Genomic DNA, 14,490 nt, shown 5'->3' with positions numbered 1-14,490 from the left:
AACAAAAGATCCTGTGTGTGGCAACTAAGACCCAGCACAGCCAAATAAATAATTTTTTTTTTAATAAATTTTTTAAAAAAGAGGAAGAATGTTCAAAAAATGCTCGGTACTATAAAGTTTGTTGTGGCGCTCAGTCACTTAGTCGTGTCCGACTCTTTGTGACCCCATGGACTGTAGCCCGCCAGGCTCCTCTGTCCATGGAATTCTCCAGGCAATACTGGAGTGGGTTGCCATTTCCTCCTCCAGGGGATCTTCCCAATCCAGGGATCGAACCCTGGTCTCCTGCAATGGCAGGTAGATTCTTTACCACTGTGCTGCCTGGGAAGCCTGTAAAGTATGTCACTGGCTGTGTTTTTGGTTTTGTTTTAAATTATGTATTTATTTATTTTATATAAAAGGTAATTAAGTCATATTAATGTTGGCAGAAACCAACACAACATTGTAAAGCAATTATCCTCCAATTAAAAATAAGCAAACTATCCCCCCAAAAGTAAAGTAGTTCAGTTCAGTGAGGTCTTTAGGGTGGACCTTAATCCAATGTGACTGGTGTCCTTATAAGAGGAGGAGATTTGGATCCACCAAGAGGCACCAAAAGAAAGGACCATGTGAGGACATAGCAAGAAAGTCACCACCGGTATGTCAAGGGGAAGTCTTAGAAGAAATCAAACCTGCTGACCTCTTGCTTGGACCCCCAGCCTACAGAACCGTGAGAAAATAAATTTCTGTTGTGTAAGTCATCCAGCCTGTGGTACTCTGTTATGGCAGCCCGGGGAAACTGACACAGTGTTAGATCAACATTAAAGCTTCTGAAGATGGGGACTTCCCTGGTGGTCCAGTGGTTGAGAATCCGCCTTCCAATGCAGGGGATGTGGGTTTGATCCCTGGTCAGGGAACTTGGATCCCCATGCCTCTGAGCAACTAACCCGAGCTCTGCAACTAAGCCCTGATGTAGTTAAAAAAAAAAAAAGCTTCTCAAGATGAAAACCATTTTCTGGTTATGTATCCTTGTTCTTAGATGATTCCTCCTAAATATTGAAGGGCAAAGGGTCATGATATCTGCAACTTACTCTTAAATGGATTGGCAAGAATAATTCTGATGATGAAGAATATATAAATACATAGAGAGTAAATGGGGCAAAAATGTTAACAGTTGGTGGATATAGGTAAAGGGTAAATGGCATTTCATTTTATGACTCTTTTTACTTGTCTGGGTTTGACTTTTTTCAAAATAGAAACTTTTTTTGTTTGTTTGTTTCAAATTCTTTATTACACATCATGGTTGCACAATTTGAGGCTGGTTAAATACCACTGGCTTTCAATTTTTCTTTGAATATTTTCCAGATCACTACATGCAAGTGACCATGAAAACATTTGGCATTTTAAAAATTTGAAACACTGAACAGGCACTTACATGATCAAAATAGAAACTTTTTAAAGATTCCTTTTATCTCACTTAAGATGGGAGCAGAGAAGGGTCTTTTGGAAAAGGTAACCTTAACTCACGTCAACGAATGTGAGCTTGAGCAAGCTCTGGGTGTTGGTGATGGACAGGGAAGCCTGGCGTGCTGCAGTCCATGGGGTCGCAAAGAGTTGGACACACCTGAGCGACTGAACAACAGCTCAACAACAGGAGCTCCAGGACCGAGTGCCTACTCTGAGCCAGGCGTGATGGGCAGCGCTTCACTACATACTCTCGGGTGAGGACAGCTGTTTCTTATTTTATGGAGGAAGAACGGAGGCTCTGAGATGGGAAGCCACTTGCCCAAGACCACAGAGCAAGGGAGTGGGACAGCGGGAAGTGAGCCAGGTGGGGTAGCCTTCCCATCCTTCCCTCTGTGCAAAATAAACGGAAAGGACACAGAAGGTGTTTAATAAAGACTGAAAAGGAAAGACACCTCCACTGCGGGGAGGCCTGGATTTGGGCATGGGCCTTCTTGAGAGCAGCAGCTCCGTGGTGCTGTTAAGAGTCACCGCCCCATAGCTGGTATTCGAGATGCCAGCCAAGGGGCTGCGCCTCCGCTACAGACACCCAGGGCACCTCTCCCTCCTGACCCACCAGACCCACCTCCTCTCTGCGACGAGAAAGCAGGAGGAGAGGAGGCAGGCTGGCAGGTCTGGCAGAGAGCCTGCCCACTGCAGGCCCCGGATGAGACGGCTAAGAGGCTTCTTGTCCTGAACAAGGGCGGGTGAGTCCCCCCTCCCCGGGGCCTTCATGGAGTGATGGGGAAAGCCACCCCCACTTCAGCCCCGCACAGGGGCGCAGGCAGTGAGGCAGCACATATGGGCACCACCACTGAGACCAGGCCTCAGGGGCCCATTACTCATCAACTTCCTGGAGGCTCTGGCTACATCCTTCTGCCAGCTGCGAGCCCAGCTCCTCAGGATTTAAAGGTGATGCTGCCAACTCTGGCACCAACACAAGGACACCCCCTGCCCTGATCCTCACCACACTGGCCACCCCACACACCTGTGCCCACACCTTTCCATGCTCCCCTCTACCCCACAAAACATGTCCCCTTTACCTCCCGCTCCTGCCTGCTCCCCACTCTATTTCCAAGCCATCCCCTTGCCCCCAAATTCCTCTCTTTAACCAGACTTAATACGCCAAGTCCACTGTCCTTCCAACTCTCAAGGCAGGACCCTCAGCCCTTCTTTCTTGCCAAGTTCTGCTTGCCCCCATTCAGGATGGCCCTGTGAACTGGAAACGGATACTAACAGACCTCACGAAATCCTCACAATCACCCTGGAGGTCAGGCAACATTGAGAGCAAAATCCATCTCCGCCTCCATCACTAAAAGAGGGAAGGCTGAGGCTCAGAGAGGGGAAGCAACTGGCTGGGGGTCGCACAGCTACAGAACAGCTGAGCCAGGATTCAAACCCAGGACTGCCTAACCCAAAGTCAGTGCTCTGAACTGTCAGCTCTACCAGCTGCCAAACAGCTTGGAGTGGGGATGATGACCTTCAGGTCCTCAGACCCAAATGCCCAACCCCAAGGGTGGCTTCCCCTGGCCTTCCTCACAAGCAACTCTTCTGAGTCATTCTCCACACAGCACTTTTTTCTGCTCAATTTCAGTTCCTTAAGTTTAGGTTAACATCCTTGCACGGCCTGAAGCCCGGTACTGCACTCTGTCCAAGGGGCCATAAGAGTCCGTTAATTGGGGTTATGGCTGCTCCATGCTGGCAGTCCCTGGGGGCTGACAGGCTAGAGGCAGTGACTGGCCCAGGTCACTGAGAAGCTGCAAACCCTGGAGTAAGTAAAAGCAGAAACTCAGACCAGGACCCCTAAAACCACGAAGCAGGAGAGGATTAGAGAGGTTTACGCTGAAGTCACACGACCAGCGGATGGCAGAGCAGGGGCTCTGGTGGGGAAAGGCTCCTGTCCAGGCTCACACAGCAAGCTGGCAGAACTGGTCCTTGAACCCAGGGCCTACAGTTCAGTCCACTGCTTTGTCATGTCACCGACCAAACCACAAACCAGAACACCAATTTAAATCTGCAAGTCAGTTCTCTCTCGATCCTGATTCCCTCCCTTTGCTCTACTTATTTTTACCCATAGCATCACCTTCTAACACCTTTACATAGTTATCAGGTTATCTGAACATAAAGTCCATGAGTTCAGAGGGTCTTTAGTCTCTTTTGCTCCCTGACGTATTTCAAGCACCCAAAGCAGTGCCCTGTATACTGAAAGCTCAGTAAATATTTGCTGAATAAGTAAGTCTGTCCCACACTCAATGAATACTTACTATGGCCAGGCTGTGAGCTGCAATCATTTTGCTGGATTGCAAAATGATTTTCCTAAATCGACCTAGACATTAATGCTCACTGAGACAAGCCCACATTTCACCTGGTTCCAGGAGCTAGTGCGCGAACCCAAACTCAAGCCAAACCTGGACACTTTCTTCAAGAACCAAACCTTCAAACCAAATGAAAAACATGGCATTTCTCTGAACTGAAGAGAACTCAGATTTCCCACAGGCTCCCTCCGAGAAGCAGTTTCAACCCACCCCCTAAAAGGCCCGGCAAAGTTCAGAGGATCTGCAGCCCCTCAGCCCAGCCACAGGCCACCAGATTCACCCCTGCCACTTCTGCAGCATCACTTCTGCTAAACTCAACTCAGTCAGACCGAGGTTATCAGTGGGCACGCTGGTCTTGCCCAGCAGGGACAGTACATCTGTACCAGATGGTCCTTCCTGGGATATCAGCAGAAATGTCCTTGGCCTTGCAGCCCTCTCCTTAGTGCTGTCCAGTACCCACTGGTGGGAGGGATACTGGGAGGGCAACATTGGAGCCAACTCTGACAGCGTGAGAGCTGCAGGCGTCCACTCCCTGGGTTCCTGCGGCAGTTCCCAAGGAGCGTCTCCTGCAGCCATCACAGACGAGGGGCCCAGTGACCCCCATGTGCATCTGGGTTTGGTTGAACCAGACTGCAGAGGGTTAGACCTGGACACTTTTAAACTATGGCTTTTCATCAAAACCACAAGGCTGTTCCAACAAGTCCCGAGTCTACTATCTGTCTCAGTACACGGAAGACGACGGCAACCTCAGAGGAGATTGTTCCAGAGAACAGTAAGGCATTCCAGAAATGCTGCCCGACTTCTGGATGGTCTTCACGAGGAGGGAACCTGCAGAAAACCAACTCTACTGTGCCAGGTACTGAGCGCAAGGTGCCACGAGGGAGGCCTGTAACTGATTTCTACTCCCCCTTCCAGCTGTGTTCCCTGAGGTACACACTGCCTCTCTGAGCCCTGGTGTCTTCCTTGGCAAAATGAGAAACAATAATTGAATCTACTTCTTAGGACTGTTGGATGAGTTTAATGAAATAATGCTGAGTCCAGTGCCTGCCACGTTAAGCGCTTAATAAGAGGTAGTTCTTGCTAAGGAAAGGACAGACAGCATATTGAAAAAAGGAAAACTAATAAGGGCTTGCTAGATGTCCCATAAGCCATTATTTATGCCTTTAGTTATATCCTAAGCGTCGGTTGATTTCTGTTTTTCAAATAAACTTAATCCTCAGAGCATCCTCGGGTAGAAGGGGCGGAGGCCAGAGCGACAGTCCTCGTGACAAAGGACGAAAACAAGGCCCCCGAAGGTCCCGGGAAGCGGCCAGCAAGCACCCTCTGCCCTCAAACCCTCCCGAGTGGGTTCAAAACACCAGACACGATTCTCCTCCGGGAGAAGTGGCTGGAAGCGATCGTTAGCTGGGGAGTCGGGGATGGGGCTTTAATTCATCACGGCTAAGAAGTGGTTATCTTTTGTCCCTACAGGAAAAAAAAAGTGCACGTCAGGGCCCAGACCGGAGGAAAGAAGTCAGCGGTCCGAGACGCCACAAGCGTGCTTTCAACGCTGGGGCAGGCCCAGGCAGAAATGAAAGAGACGGCGCCCCCTGTTCCGGAGCCTAGGGGCCCGAAGTGGGGCGCCCGGGGCCCGAGAAGATACCCTGGGCGCCGGCCGGAGGAGGGGTCAGGGCAGTGGCGGCCGAGGGGGGTCCCGGGCTCCGCTCACCTGGCCACGGCGTTATGCGCACCAGGCAGGGCCAGGTTCCCGCCGGCCCGGAGCCGGACTGGGGTCGCCCCTGCTCGGAGAGACCCGGCCCCCTGAAACAGCCGGCGGCGGCCCGGAACTCACCTGCAGTCGCAACCGCGCCGCCACCGCCGCCTGTCAGTCAAGCGCGCCCTCCGAGCCGCGGGCGCAGGGTCTTGAGGCCCGGCCAGCCGCGCCCCGCCTCCTCCCCCCTGGGCTGCCCAATCGGGAGAGGCCGACGCCACGGACGGGGGCGTGGTCAGATGGGCGTGTGGGCTGGGGGCGGGGCCGGAGCTGGGGGCGGGGCCGGGCTGGGCCGGCGCTCTGACCTCACAGCCGCGCGCCGGAAGTATCCCAGTTCTCGGCGCAGAGGCTTGGCGGCTCTGGGCCCCAGTGCCGGTGCGACTATGCGGGTCACCGGGAAGACTTTCCGCCGGCGCCGCGCCGACTCGGAGTCGGAGGAAGACGAGCAGGACTCAGAGGAGGTTCGGTGCGTTTGGGGCGGGATCCTACGGGGCAGGAAGAGAGAGGCAACCTAAGGGGACTCACGACCAGCCGGGTACCTCGTTGACACCATTGCTGTGAGCGGTGTCGTTACCCCTCTGCGAACGAAGAAAACGAGGCTCCTAGGGATGAGACCGCCGCCCCAAGGTCTCATGGTTGGGAGGGGTGCCCCTGGGATGCGAAGTGGATCTGACTCCTGGTGTGTCGAGACACAGTCACTCTCTGGACCACTGCGGGCGGCTAGATGGCCAGTCATTGGTGTCCGTCGAAGCTGCCTTTTGACTCTTTGAGTTCCGTGAAGGATATCTCAGCCTATGCGTTGCCTTTTTATTTATTTTTTCTCTTCTAAGATTAAAACTGGAAGAGACCCGAGAGGTGCAGAACTTGAGGAAGAGGCCCAACGGGGTGAGGTGGGTACCGCTTGGGAGTAGAGGACCCAGAACAGGAGGGGATGACAGAGACACCACCTCCCCCGACTCCTCTCACCCCGCCCGGGTCGTTGTTACAAATATATTCTCAGACATAGACAGCCCCTTTTCTTGACAAACTTTACACTTTGTACTTCCTGGAGAGGGATTCAAGCGTTGTTGTTTGCAAATGTTCAACCAGGACATGCCCTGAGCCTTGTGGTCTTGAAGTTTGCTCCAGAGCTACCATGGGCTTCCCTGATAGCTCAGTTGGTAAAGAATCCGCCTGCAATGCAGGAGACCCTGGTTAGATTCTTGGGTCTGGAAGATCTGCTGGAGAAGGGATAGGCTACCCACTCCAGTATTCTTGGGCTTCCCTTGTGGCTCAGCTGGTTAAAAATCCGCTTGCAATACGGGCAACTTGGGTTCGATTCCTGGGTTGGGAAGATTCCCCTGGAGAAGGGAAAGGCTACCCACTCCAGTATTCTAGCCTGCAGAATTACATGGACTGTGTATTCCATGGGATCGCAAAGACTCGGACACAACTGAGCAAGTTTCACTTCTTCCAGAGTTACAGGTCATTGCTTGTGTTTTTTTGGTTTGTTTTTGTTTTAATTCCAATACTTTGGCCAGCTGATATGAAGAACCGACTCACTGGAAAAGACCCTGATACTGGGAAAGATTGAAGGCGGGAGGAGAAGGGGACGACAGAGGATGAGATGGTTGGATGGCATCACCAACACGATGGACATGAGTTTGAGTAGGCTCTGGGAGTTGGTGATGGACAGGGAGGCCTGGCGTGCTGCAGTCCGTGGGTTCGCAAAGAGTCGGACACGACTGAGCGGCTGACCTGAGCTGATGGCTGCACTGGGTCTTTGTTTCTATGCAGGGGCTTTCTCTGGTTGCAGTGCTTGGACTTCTCATTGTAGTGGCTTTTCTTGTTTCAAAAGATGGGCTCTAGGGTGCCCAGACTTCAGGACTCATGGCATGTGGGCTCCGTTGTGACTCACAAGCTTAGTTGCCCCTCAGCTTGCAGAATCTTCCCCCACCAGGGATCAAACCCATGTCCCCTGCATTGGCAGGTGGATCCTTAACTACTGGACCACCAGGGAAGTCCAGACTAGTGTCTTTATTACACTTCAATTAATTGTGAAATGCACACTGATTGTTAAGGGTTTGGGAAATTTAGAAAGGTATAATCAAGAAAATAAATAGTACCTATAATTCTCCCATAAAGAGGTAACCAATATTGACATTTAATGTTCTTCCCTGCCTGTTTTCTCTCTCTCTTTTGTAAAGACTGTGAGCAGCCTTATTTTTATTCTATGCTTCAGTAGTCTCCTCTTATCCACAGGGGCTATGTTCCAAGACCCCCAGTGGATGCCTGAAGCTTGAATAGTATCTAATCTTATGCAGACTATTTTTCCCCACACCGATAGGTGGGTCGTGTATACAGTGTGGACCCTCGGGACAAAAGGGTGGTTCACTTCCTCTGTTGGACCAGGCAAGAGGGCAGAGATTCGTCACACTGTTCATAATAGCTGATAGATAATTTAAAACTTACAATTTTTTTATTACTGGAATTTTCTATTTAATATTTTTGGACCATAGGTAACTGACACTGTGAAAAGTAAAACCACAGCTAAGGGGAGGGTAACTACTGTATTTTCAATTCATGATATTGTGGGTATTCATCCACATTGTGGGTAATCGCGCCCCCCCCCCCAAAAAACCTTTTTGATAGCTGCATAATATTCCACCAGATATACATACCATAATTTAACTTGCCCCCTCTGTTTTGGGATCTGTAGGTCATTGTGCCAAATTTCACCACCAAATAAGGCTGCAATAGTATTTTCCTACACTTGTCTTTAGCTTCATTTTCTGTGAGGGCAAAATCTTAGAAATGAGGTTTCTAAGCCAAGATAATGCCAAATGACTTTGTAGGAAAGTGTACCACTTAGGTGAACACTACCCCCATCTCTAGCATCTAGAGCGTCTCTCTCGCTTTCTTATTGTTTCATAACATTTATTTTATTTATTTGGCTGCACCAGGTCTTAGTTGTGGCACATGGGATCTTCAGTCTTCGTTGAAGCATGCAAACTCTTAGTTGCTGCATGTGGGATAATTCCCCGACCAGGGCCCCTGCATTGAAAGTGCAGAGTCTTAGCCACTGGACCACAGGAGAAGTCCCTAGAGTGTCTCTTGATCCCTGTTATTCTTGTAGGCTTTCCATCTGACTTTGGTGTCCACTGCTCAAATCTTAACCCCGCACTAATGTTGCAGACTTCCTAAATGTTTCTTCAGACTTCCTAAATGTTTCTCCTCATCTTTGAACTGTGCCATTTCTCTCTCTCTCTCCTCTGCTTTTTGGTTATTCTCAGTGCTGTTGCCCTGCTGGTGGGAGAGAAAGTACAAGAAGAGACCACTCTAGTGGTGAGTTGTGGGACCCTCCCTGGGCAGTGGGAAGATGTGACTGCTCTTCAGTGGGTGATTGAGTTTTCTTTAAGAACAAAACATTCCACTGCGAGTTACATAGATGTTGCTTCTCCGCTGTTTGCTTTCTGCAGGATGATCCCTTTCAGATGAAGACAGGCGGGATGGTGGACATGAAGAAACTAAAGGAAAGGGGCAAAGATAAGTACGTGCAAAACAGGCTCAGATACAAACTCACCTGCACCGCCTGCCAGCCAGGGAGCTGGGGCCTGCTGCAGCTTGTATACGGCTTGAAGTGCCCTTTGTGCTCTGTAAAGAGTATGTTGTTTAAAAGCAAAGAAAACAGAAACTCTTCAAACGTTAACTTAGTGTAATGTAGGTAGGCACCTCTTGTAAGGGTGCATTATATATTGTCTTTCAAACCCACGTGGAAGTTATTTTTCTTTTTTAAGAAAAACATAGAAAACACAATTACCAAAATAATACAAGCAACGCAAAAGTGAAAAATAAATATATCTACTCTTCCCCCCTGAAGTATCTCCAGAGGCCATCAGTGTGCTTGCGTATATTCCTGGAGTTCCTTCTGGTTACGTGTTATATATGTATCTTATTTTTTCCAACTATGGACAGGATGTTGTACATTTCATTGCATACTTGTTTTATTCATGTAGCATCATATTCAGCCTCATTTATATGTGACTCTAAGGCTCTCCTTCACTGTTCTCTTTTTTGTAGGATCAGCGAAGAGGAAGACCTCCATCTGGGGACATCATTTTCCGCAGAAACCAACCGAAGGGACGAGGATGCCGACATGTAGGTGTCAGTCTTTTCAGCGCTGAGCGATTGGAGGTGGGCTCCAGCCAGATAGTGTCTGACATTTAGTCACAGATGACATTTCTAATCTTATCCAAAAACAGCAAATTTGACCCCTCTTGTGTCCCTGGTCCCCCTTACCCCACCACCTCAGGCTTGAGAACTTTGAAAACCTCAAGATTTCTTCAAGAACGTGGTTCTTAGAATTTTTAAATTCCTTGGCTGGTAATATTCCCATCCCACCCCTTAAAGAAAATTGTGGGGAGAAACATTGGACTTGCCCATTTTTCATTTTGCCACCAAGGCTGTTAAATAAAAACTGCCATCAAAGAAACTTCCACATAATGTGGTGGGACAGGATCTCATTGTATAGACTGGTGCTTTAAATTGAAAACTTTTAGCTTGATTTAAAAACTGAAAAGTTATTTTTATTTTTCTCACTTCTCCATGGAATGATGACAACTTCATCATCACCCATCATGGCTCTGGGCCAGGGTTGGAGCTGTCCTGCCCCTCCCTGAGGCCTGCGGGTATCTCATTTCAGGATGAAGTACATTGAGACAGAACTGAAGAAGCGGAAAGGGATCGTGGAACATGAGGAACAGAAAGTCAAGCCAAAGAATGCAGAGGATTGCCTTTATGAGCTGCCAGAAAACATCCGGGTTTCCTCGGCAAAGAAGACGGAGGAGATGCTGTCTAACCAGATGCTGAGCGGCATCCCCGAGGTGGACCTCGGCATCGAGTGAGTTTCAGACCCACAGTTGCGCCTCTCTCCCGCCCCTAGGCCGAAGGGCTAGCTCTCTGCTTTCCAGGTAACAGTTAAGGGGGCTGTTTCTTAACCTGTCTCCTTGGAAATCCACATATACAAACTTACCCTCTCTGGCCTGCTGACATGGTTGCTGCCCAGAGTTTCTTTGGGTTGATCAGAGGAGTTAAAGACCCCAGGGACTGTCACCACCAAAAACAAAAGTATTTGTTTTATTTTATAAAGTAAAGGGATACTTTCTTTCTGTTTTTTCTTTTATATTTATTTATTAATTTGGCTGCTTCGGGTCTAAGTTGCAGCATTCTGGATCTTTTCATTGTGACATGCTGGCTTCTCGCTAGTTGTGGCGTACGGGCTTACCATGGCGTGTGGAATCTTAGTTTCCCAACCAGGGATCACACGCAAGTCCCCTGCATTGGAAGGTGGATTCTTAACCACTGGGCCACCGGGGAAGTTCTGAAAGTGTTTGTTTTTGTTTAGCCTTTGTTCACAGTCCTTCCAATAGGTGCTTGTAGTCTCCCGCCCGCTTCAGCAGGAGCAGTGATAAAGTTCACCCACCCCATGATCCTCCTTTCATTTCAACTACAAAGCATCTGCTCTAAAAGGGGACTTTTGTGGAGGAAATACAGGGTCAGAATCTTCTTCGGGTGTGGTAGAAAGTTGGGAGACGTCTGAGTTCTCACCTCTTTGCTGGCCTCACTGGCTTTGAGCCTTAGGGAGTTCACCTGTTCACCTGACCTCTGGCTCAGTTTCCCCTCAGTCAGAAGAGAGTAAGTCCTGCATCTCCCATGCTGTGAGAGTGCCATGATGTTCTGGTCTCAGGGGAGTTGGTGAACTGTAGAGAGCTGTGCCCTGAGAAAGATGACATCCTTATGCAGCTGAGCGAGGAGGGGTGCTTTGAGCCCCTCCAGTCAGTTCCATCTGAGGCCCGCAGTGGCAGAGCTCTAACTGTGGAGTGGCCCCTCTCTCCGCACAGTGCGAAAATAAAAAACATCATCTCCACGGAGGACGCCAAGGCCCGCCTGCTGGCTGAGCAGCAGAACAAGAAGAAGGACAGCGAGACCTCCTTCGTGCCCACCAACATGGCTGTCAACTACGTGCAGCACAACCGATGTGAGCGCCGCGTGTCCGGGGCGGCGGCTCCTCCCCGCACCCCTGGGCTCAGGTGCCTGGGCCCTGTTCTGTCTGACACACCCCCTGGTCTCTTTCGGTCCAGTTTACCACGAGGAGCTCAACGCTCCCATACGGAGAAACAAAGAGGAGCCCAAAGCCCGACCCTTGCGAGTGGGGGACACAGAGAAGCCGGAGCCTGAGCGTGAGTACAGCAGGGGCCTCAGGGCCGCTGGGGGCGGCCGTGGCCCAGGGTCGGTGGAGGCGGGGAGGGGTGGCGCTTGGGCTTTGGGGCCAAGGCATCTGGGTTCTAGTTCTTTCTCTGGACCATGGTTATGTGCCATCTCCTTTCCAAGCCTCAGTTTCCTCACCTTTAAAATGGGGTTGGTAATAAAATGTACCACTGGGGGTTGCTCTAAGGATTCAATGGGCTATCAAGTGTAACAGAGACTCAGAAAACTTGAATAAGCAAAAACAAAAGTTACTCATGATTTCACCACCCAAAGAAGGCCACAGTTAACATTTTTTATTTTTACAATTTACTTTATTGAAGCATAGTCTATTTACAGTGTTGCATTAATTTCCACTGTATGGCAAAGTGGCTCAGTTACACGTACATATGCATGTTCTTTTTCACAGTTTTTCTGTTATGGCTTATTGCAGGATATTGAGTATAGTCCTCTGTGCTGTACAATAGATCCTTTTTTTCCCTGAGCTATACAGTGGGTTCTTTTTATTTATTTATTTTCCAGTTGTAATATAATTGCTTTCCACTGCCGTGTTAGTTTCTGGTATACACAACATTGTTACGTAGTGTTAACCCTCAGTATTCTCGGGGGGCTGGTTCCAGGACCTGCTGCCGACACCAGAATCTGTGGATGCTCAAGCTCAAGTTCCACAGTCAGCCCTCGGTACCCACAGCTGCCAACCAACAGCGATTGCAAATGCAGCACTACACCGCCTGGGATTGGCTGTTGAACCCTAGATACCAAGGGCCAGCTCTGTAACCTTCCCGACTTCTAAAAAAGCACACACATATATTGTATACATACTTAATAGGATATCACCGCTCTTCAGTGTCTGTCCTCTGCCTGTTTGTTCGTGACAGTAAATTATATTTCCCTTTCAGTGGGCACGTCACGTTCTGCTGTACAGGTAGACATCCTTTAGTCTAACTGCTTTCCTCTGGCGAGACACTCAGGCTGTTTCCCATGTTTCCCTATGTAATGATGATCGTCCATCCAGCAGTGCCCTTCCCCACGTGCTCTTAGCACCAGGCAGTATCATCTTTTTCATCAACAATGGGACAATTCTTAGGAAATGCTACATTTGCTGAGACTTCTCTTGTTCCTCCTTCTTACTTCAGAAATTATTTCCTGTAACACTTTGGCCGAGTAGTCTTTGATTCCCAAAGAGTTTCCTGTTATTAATCTCTGTTAAACAGAAATTTTAGAGGCACCAGATTTGGGTTCAACGCTTAGCTTCCTGTCACTTTCTGAGTGACCTTGAGCAAGTCAGCTAACCTCTCTGAGGAGAGACGGTAACATGCACCTGCTGGGATTTCTGGGCAGGTAAAAGGAAGTCATGTCTAAAAGCTTGTGCCATGCCTGACCTAGTCAGACTCTCAATGCAGTTAAGAGTTTGCTGAATTAGTTATTGTTCATTTGCTGAGTAACATCCGACTGTGACTCCAATGGGCTGAAGAACATCAGGCTTCCCTGTCCTTTGCTATCTTCTGGAGTTTGTTCAAACTCATGTCCATTCAGTCAATGATGTTACCTAAAAATCTCATCCTCTGTCGCCTTCTCCTCCTGCCCTCTATCTTTCCCAACATCAGGGTCTTTTCCTGTGAGTCAGCTCTTTACATCAGGTGGCCAAAGTATTGGAGCTTCAGCTTCAGCATCAATCCCTCCAATGAATATTCAGGATTGATTTCCTTTAGGATTGACTGGTTTGATCTCTCTGCAGTCCAAAGGACTCTGCTACTCACCTGGTCTAACACTAAAGTCAGCGTATTTCAGCTGGCACCTGACTCCACCGTGCTTGTTGCTCAGCAACACATATTCCCTGCGGCCCTCCTGTGTTCCTGTTGACCAGGGTGGGCATTGGGGCGCCTCTCGAGAGTGAGGCACAGGTGTGGTTGACCTAGCCTGTGCAGAGCTAACCTGTCAGTGGCTTCTAGCGTGGCAGACAGCTTTTCCTCTTTTCCTTCTCAGGGTCCCCTCCCAACCGCAAGCGTCCTGCTAATGAGAAGGCCACGGATGATTATCATTACGAGAAGTTCAAGAAGATGAACAGGCGGTACTGAGGGAGGCTAAATGGGGAGAGGTGCAGCGTGGGATATAAATAACTGTTGTCCACTCCCTTTATCCCCATGATAAAAGATTTCCTGGACAGAAGCCTGCTCATTGGCTAGCAGATGGCTCCCAAAAGAGACTCTGTCAGTCCCACTGCTTACCTGTGGGATTTTCAGGCATTGAATTTGTAACCTTTTGAAACAATGTGTAGTTTTCCTATTTGGGGGCAAACTAGTCTTGTGAGCATTATTAAATCTTGTTTGTAAATATGTTGACTTTCTCTTAGTATTTGCCCCGGGTCAGGAGGAAATGGGTCTGTGTTTCAGGGTAAGATAATATCCTTTAGATTGGGCTTTTATTATAATACATGCTGTCATTGTCTCTTGCTTTCAAACATCTGGAGTGAGATTCAGAAATGCCTCCTTCACTGTTTACAATGGATCCAGCTGAAAGTAGAAAAATCTAGACGATCAAAGGAACACTAGTATTTTCTGACTTTTACAGTTATGTTTCTTTTCATTAAAGAAAGAAAAATAATTTCTATCATTTTAAGCATTTAAATATTAAATATGAAGTGGACCTAGCCTTATTTGTTTTGTGTCTCCTTGCACCAGCAGTGACTCAGATCATATGTTC

General features: G+C 48.8%; 2 protein-coding genes across 5 annotated transcripts in view; one reads left to right on the top strand and one right to left on the bottom strand.

The window, feature by feature from the left end:
- Nucleotides 1-5,732, bottom strand: part of USP20 (ubiquitin specific peptidase 20) — a 44,500-nt gene extending 38,768 nt beyond the window's left edge. For all 3 annotated transcript variants that reach the window (XM_061433803.1, XM_061433805.1, XM_061433807.1), the window contains exon 1: nucleotides 5,626-5,732. The gene's annotated coding sequence lies outside the window, so the exon portion shown is untranslated. The remainder of the gene's footprint in view (nucleotides 1-5,625) is intronic.
- Nucleotides 5,733-5,872: 140 nt separating this feature from the next.
- Nucleotides 5,873-14,433, top strand: C11H9orf78 (chromosome 11 C9orf78 homolog). 2 transcript variants are annotated; one of them, XM_061433823.1, is made up of 9 exons: nucleotides 5,874-6,010; nucleotides 6,375-6,434; nucleotides 8,817-8,868; nucleotides 9,003-9,073; nucleotides 9,604-9,681; nucleotides 10,226-10,423; nucleotides 11,424-11,560; nucleotides 11,664-11,762; nucleotides 13,774-14,433. In XM_061433823.1, exons 1-9 carry the CDS (start codon nucleotides 5,928-5,930, stop codon nucleotides 13,863-13,865), a joined length of 870 nt encoding a protein of 289 aa, XP_061289807.1. In that variant the 5' UTR covers nucleotides 5,874-5,927; the 3' UTR covers nucleotides 13,866-14,433. The 2 variants fall into 2 exon arrangements, with proteins under 2 accessions (XP_061289808.1, XP_061289807.1); XM_061433824.1 differs by lacking the exon at nucleotides 6,375-6,434 and having other exon boundaries at nucleotides 5,873-6,010.
- The last annotated feature ends 57 nt before the right edge of the window (nucleotides 14,434-14,490 follow it).

The sequence above is a fragment of the Bos javanicus genome, chromosome 11 (genome assembly GCF_032452875.1).
Source record: "Bos javanicus breed banteng chromosome 11, ARS-OSU_banteng_1.0, whole genome shotgun sequence".
In the NCBI taxonomy this organism is placed as follows: domain Eukaryota; kingdom Metazoa; phylum Chordata; class Mammalia; order Artiodactyla; family Bovidae; genus Bos; species Bos javanicus.
Note: the sequence above shows the minus strand (reverse complement) of the source record. Positions and strands in the feature narration are given on the sequence as shown.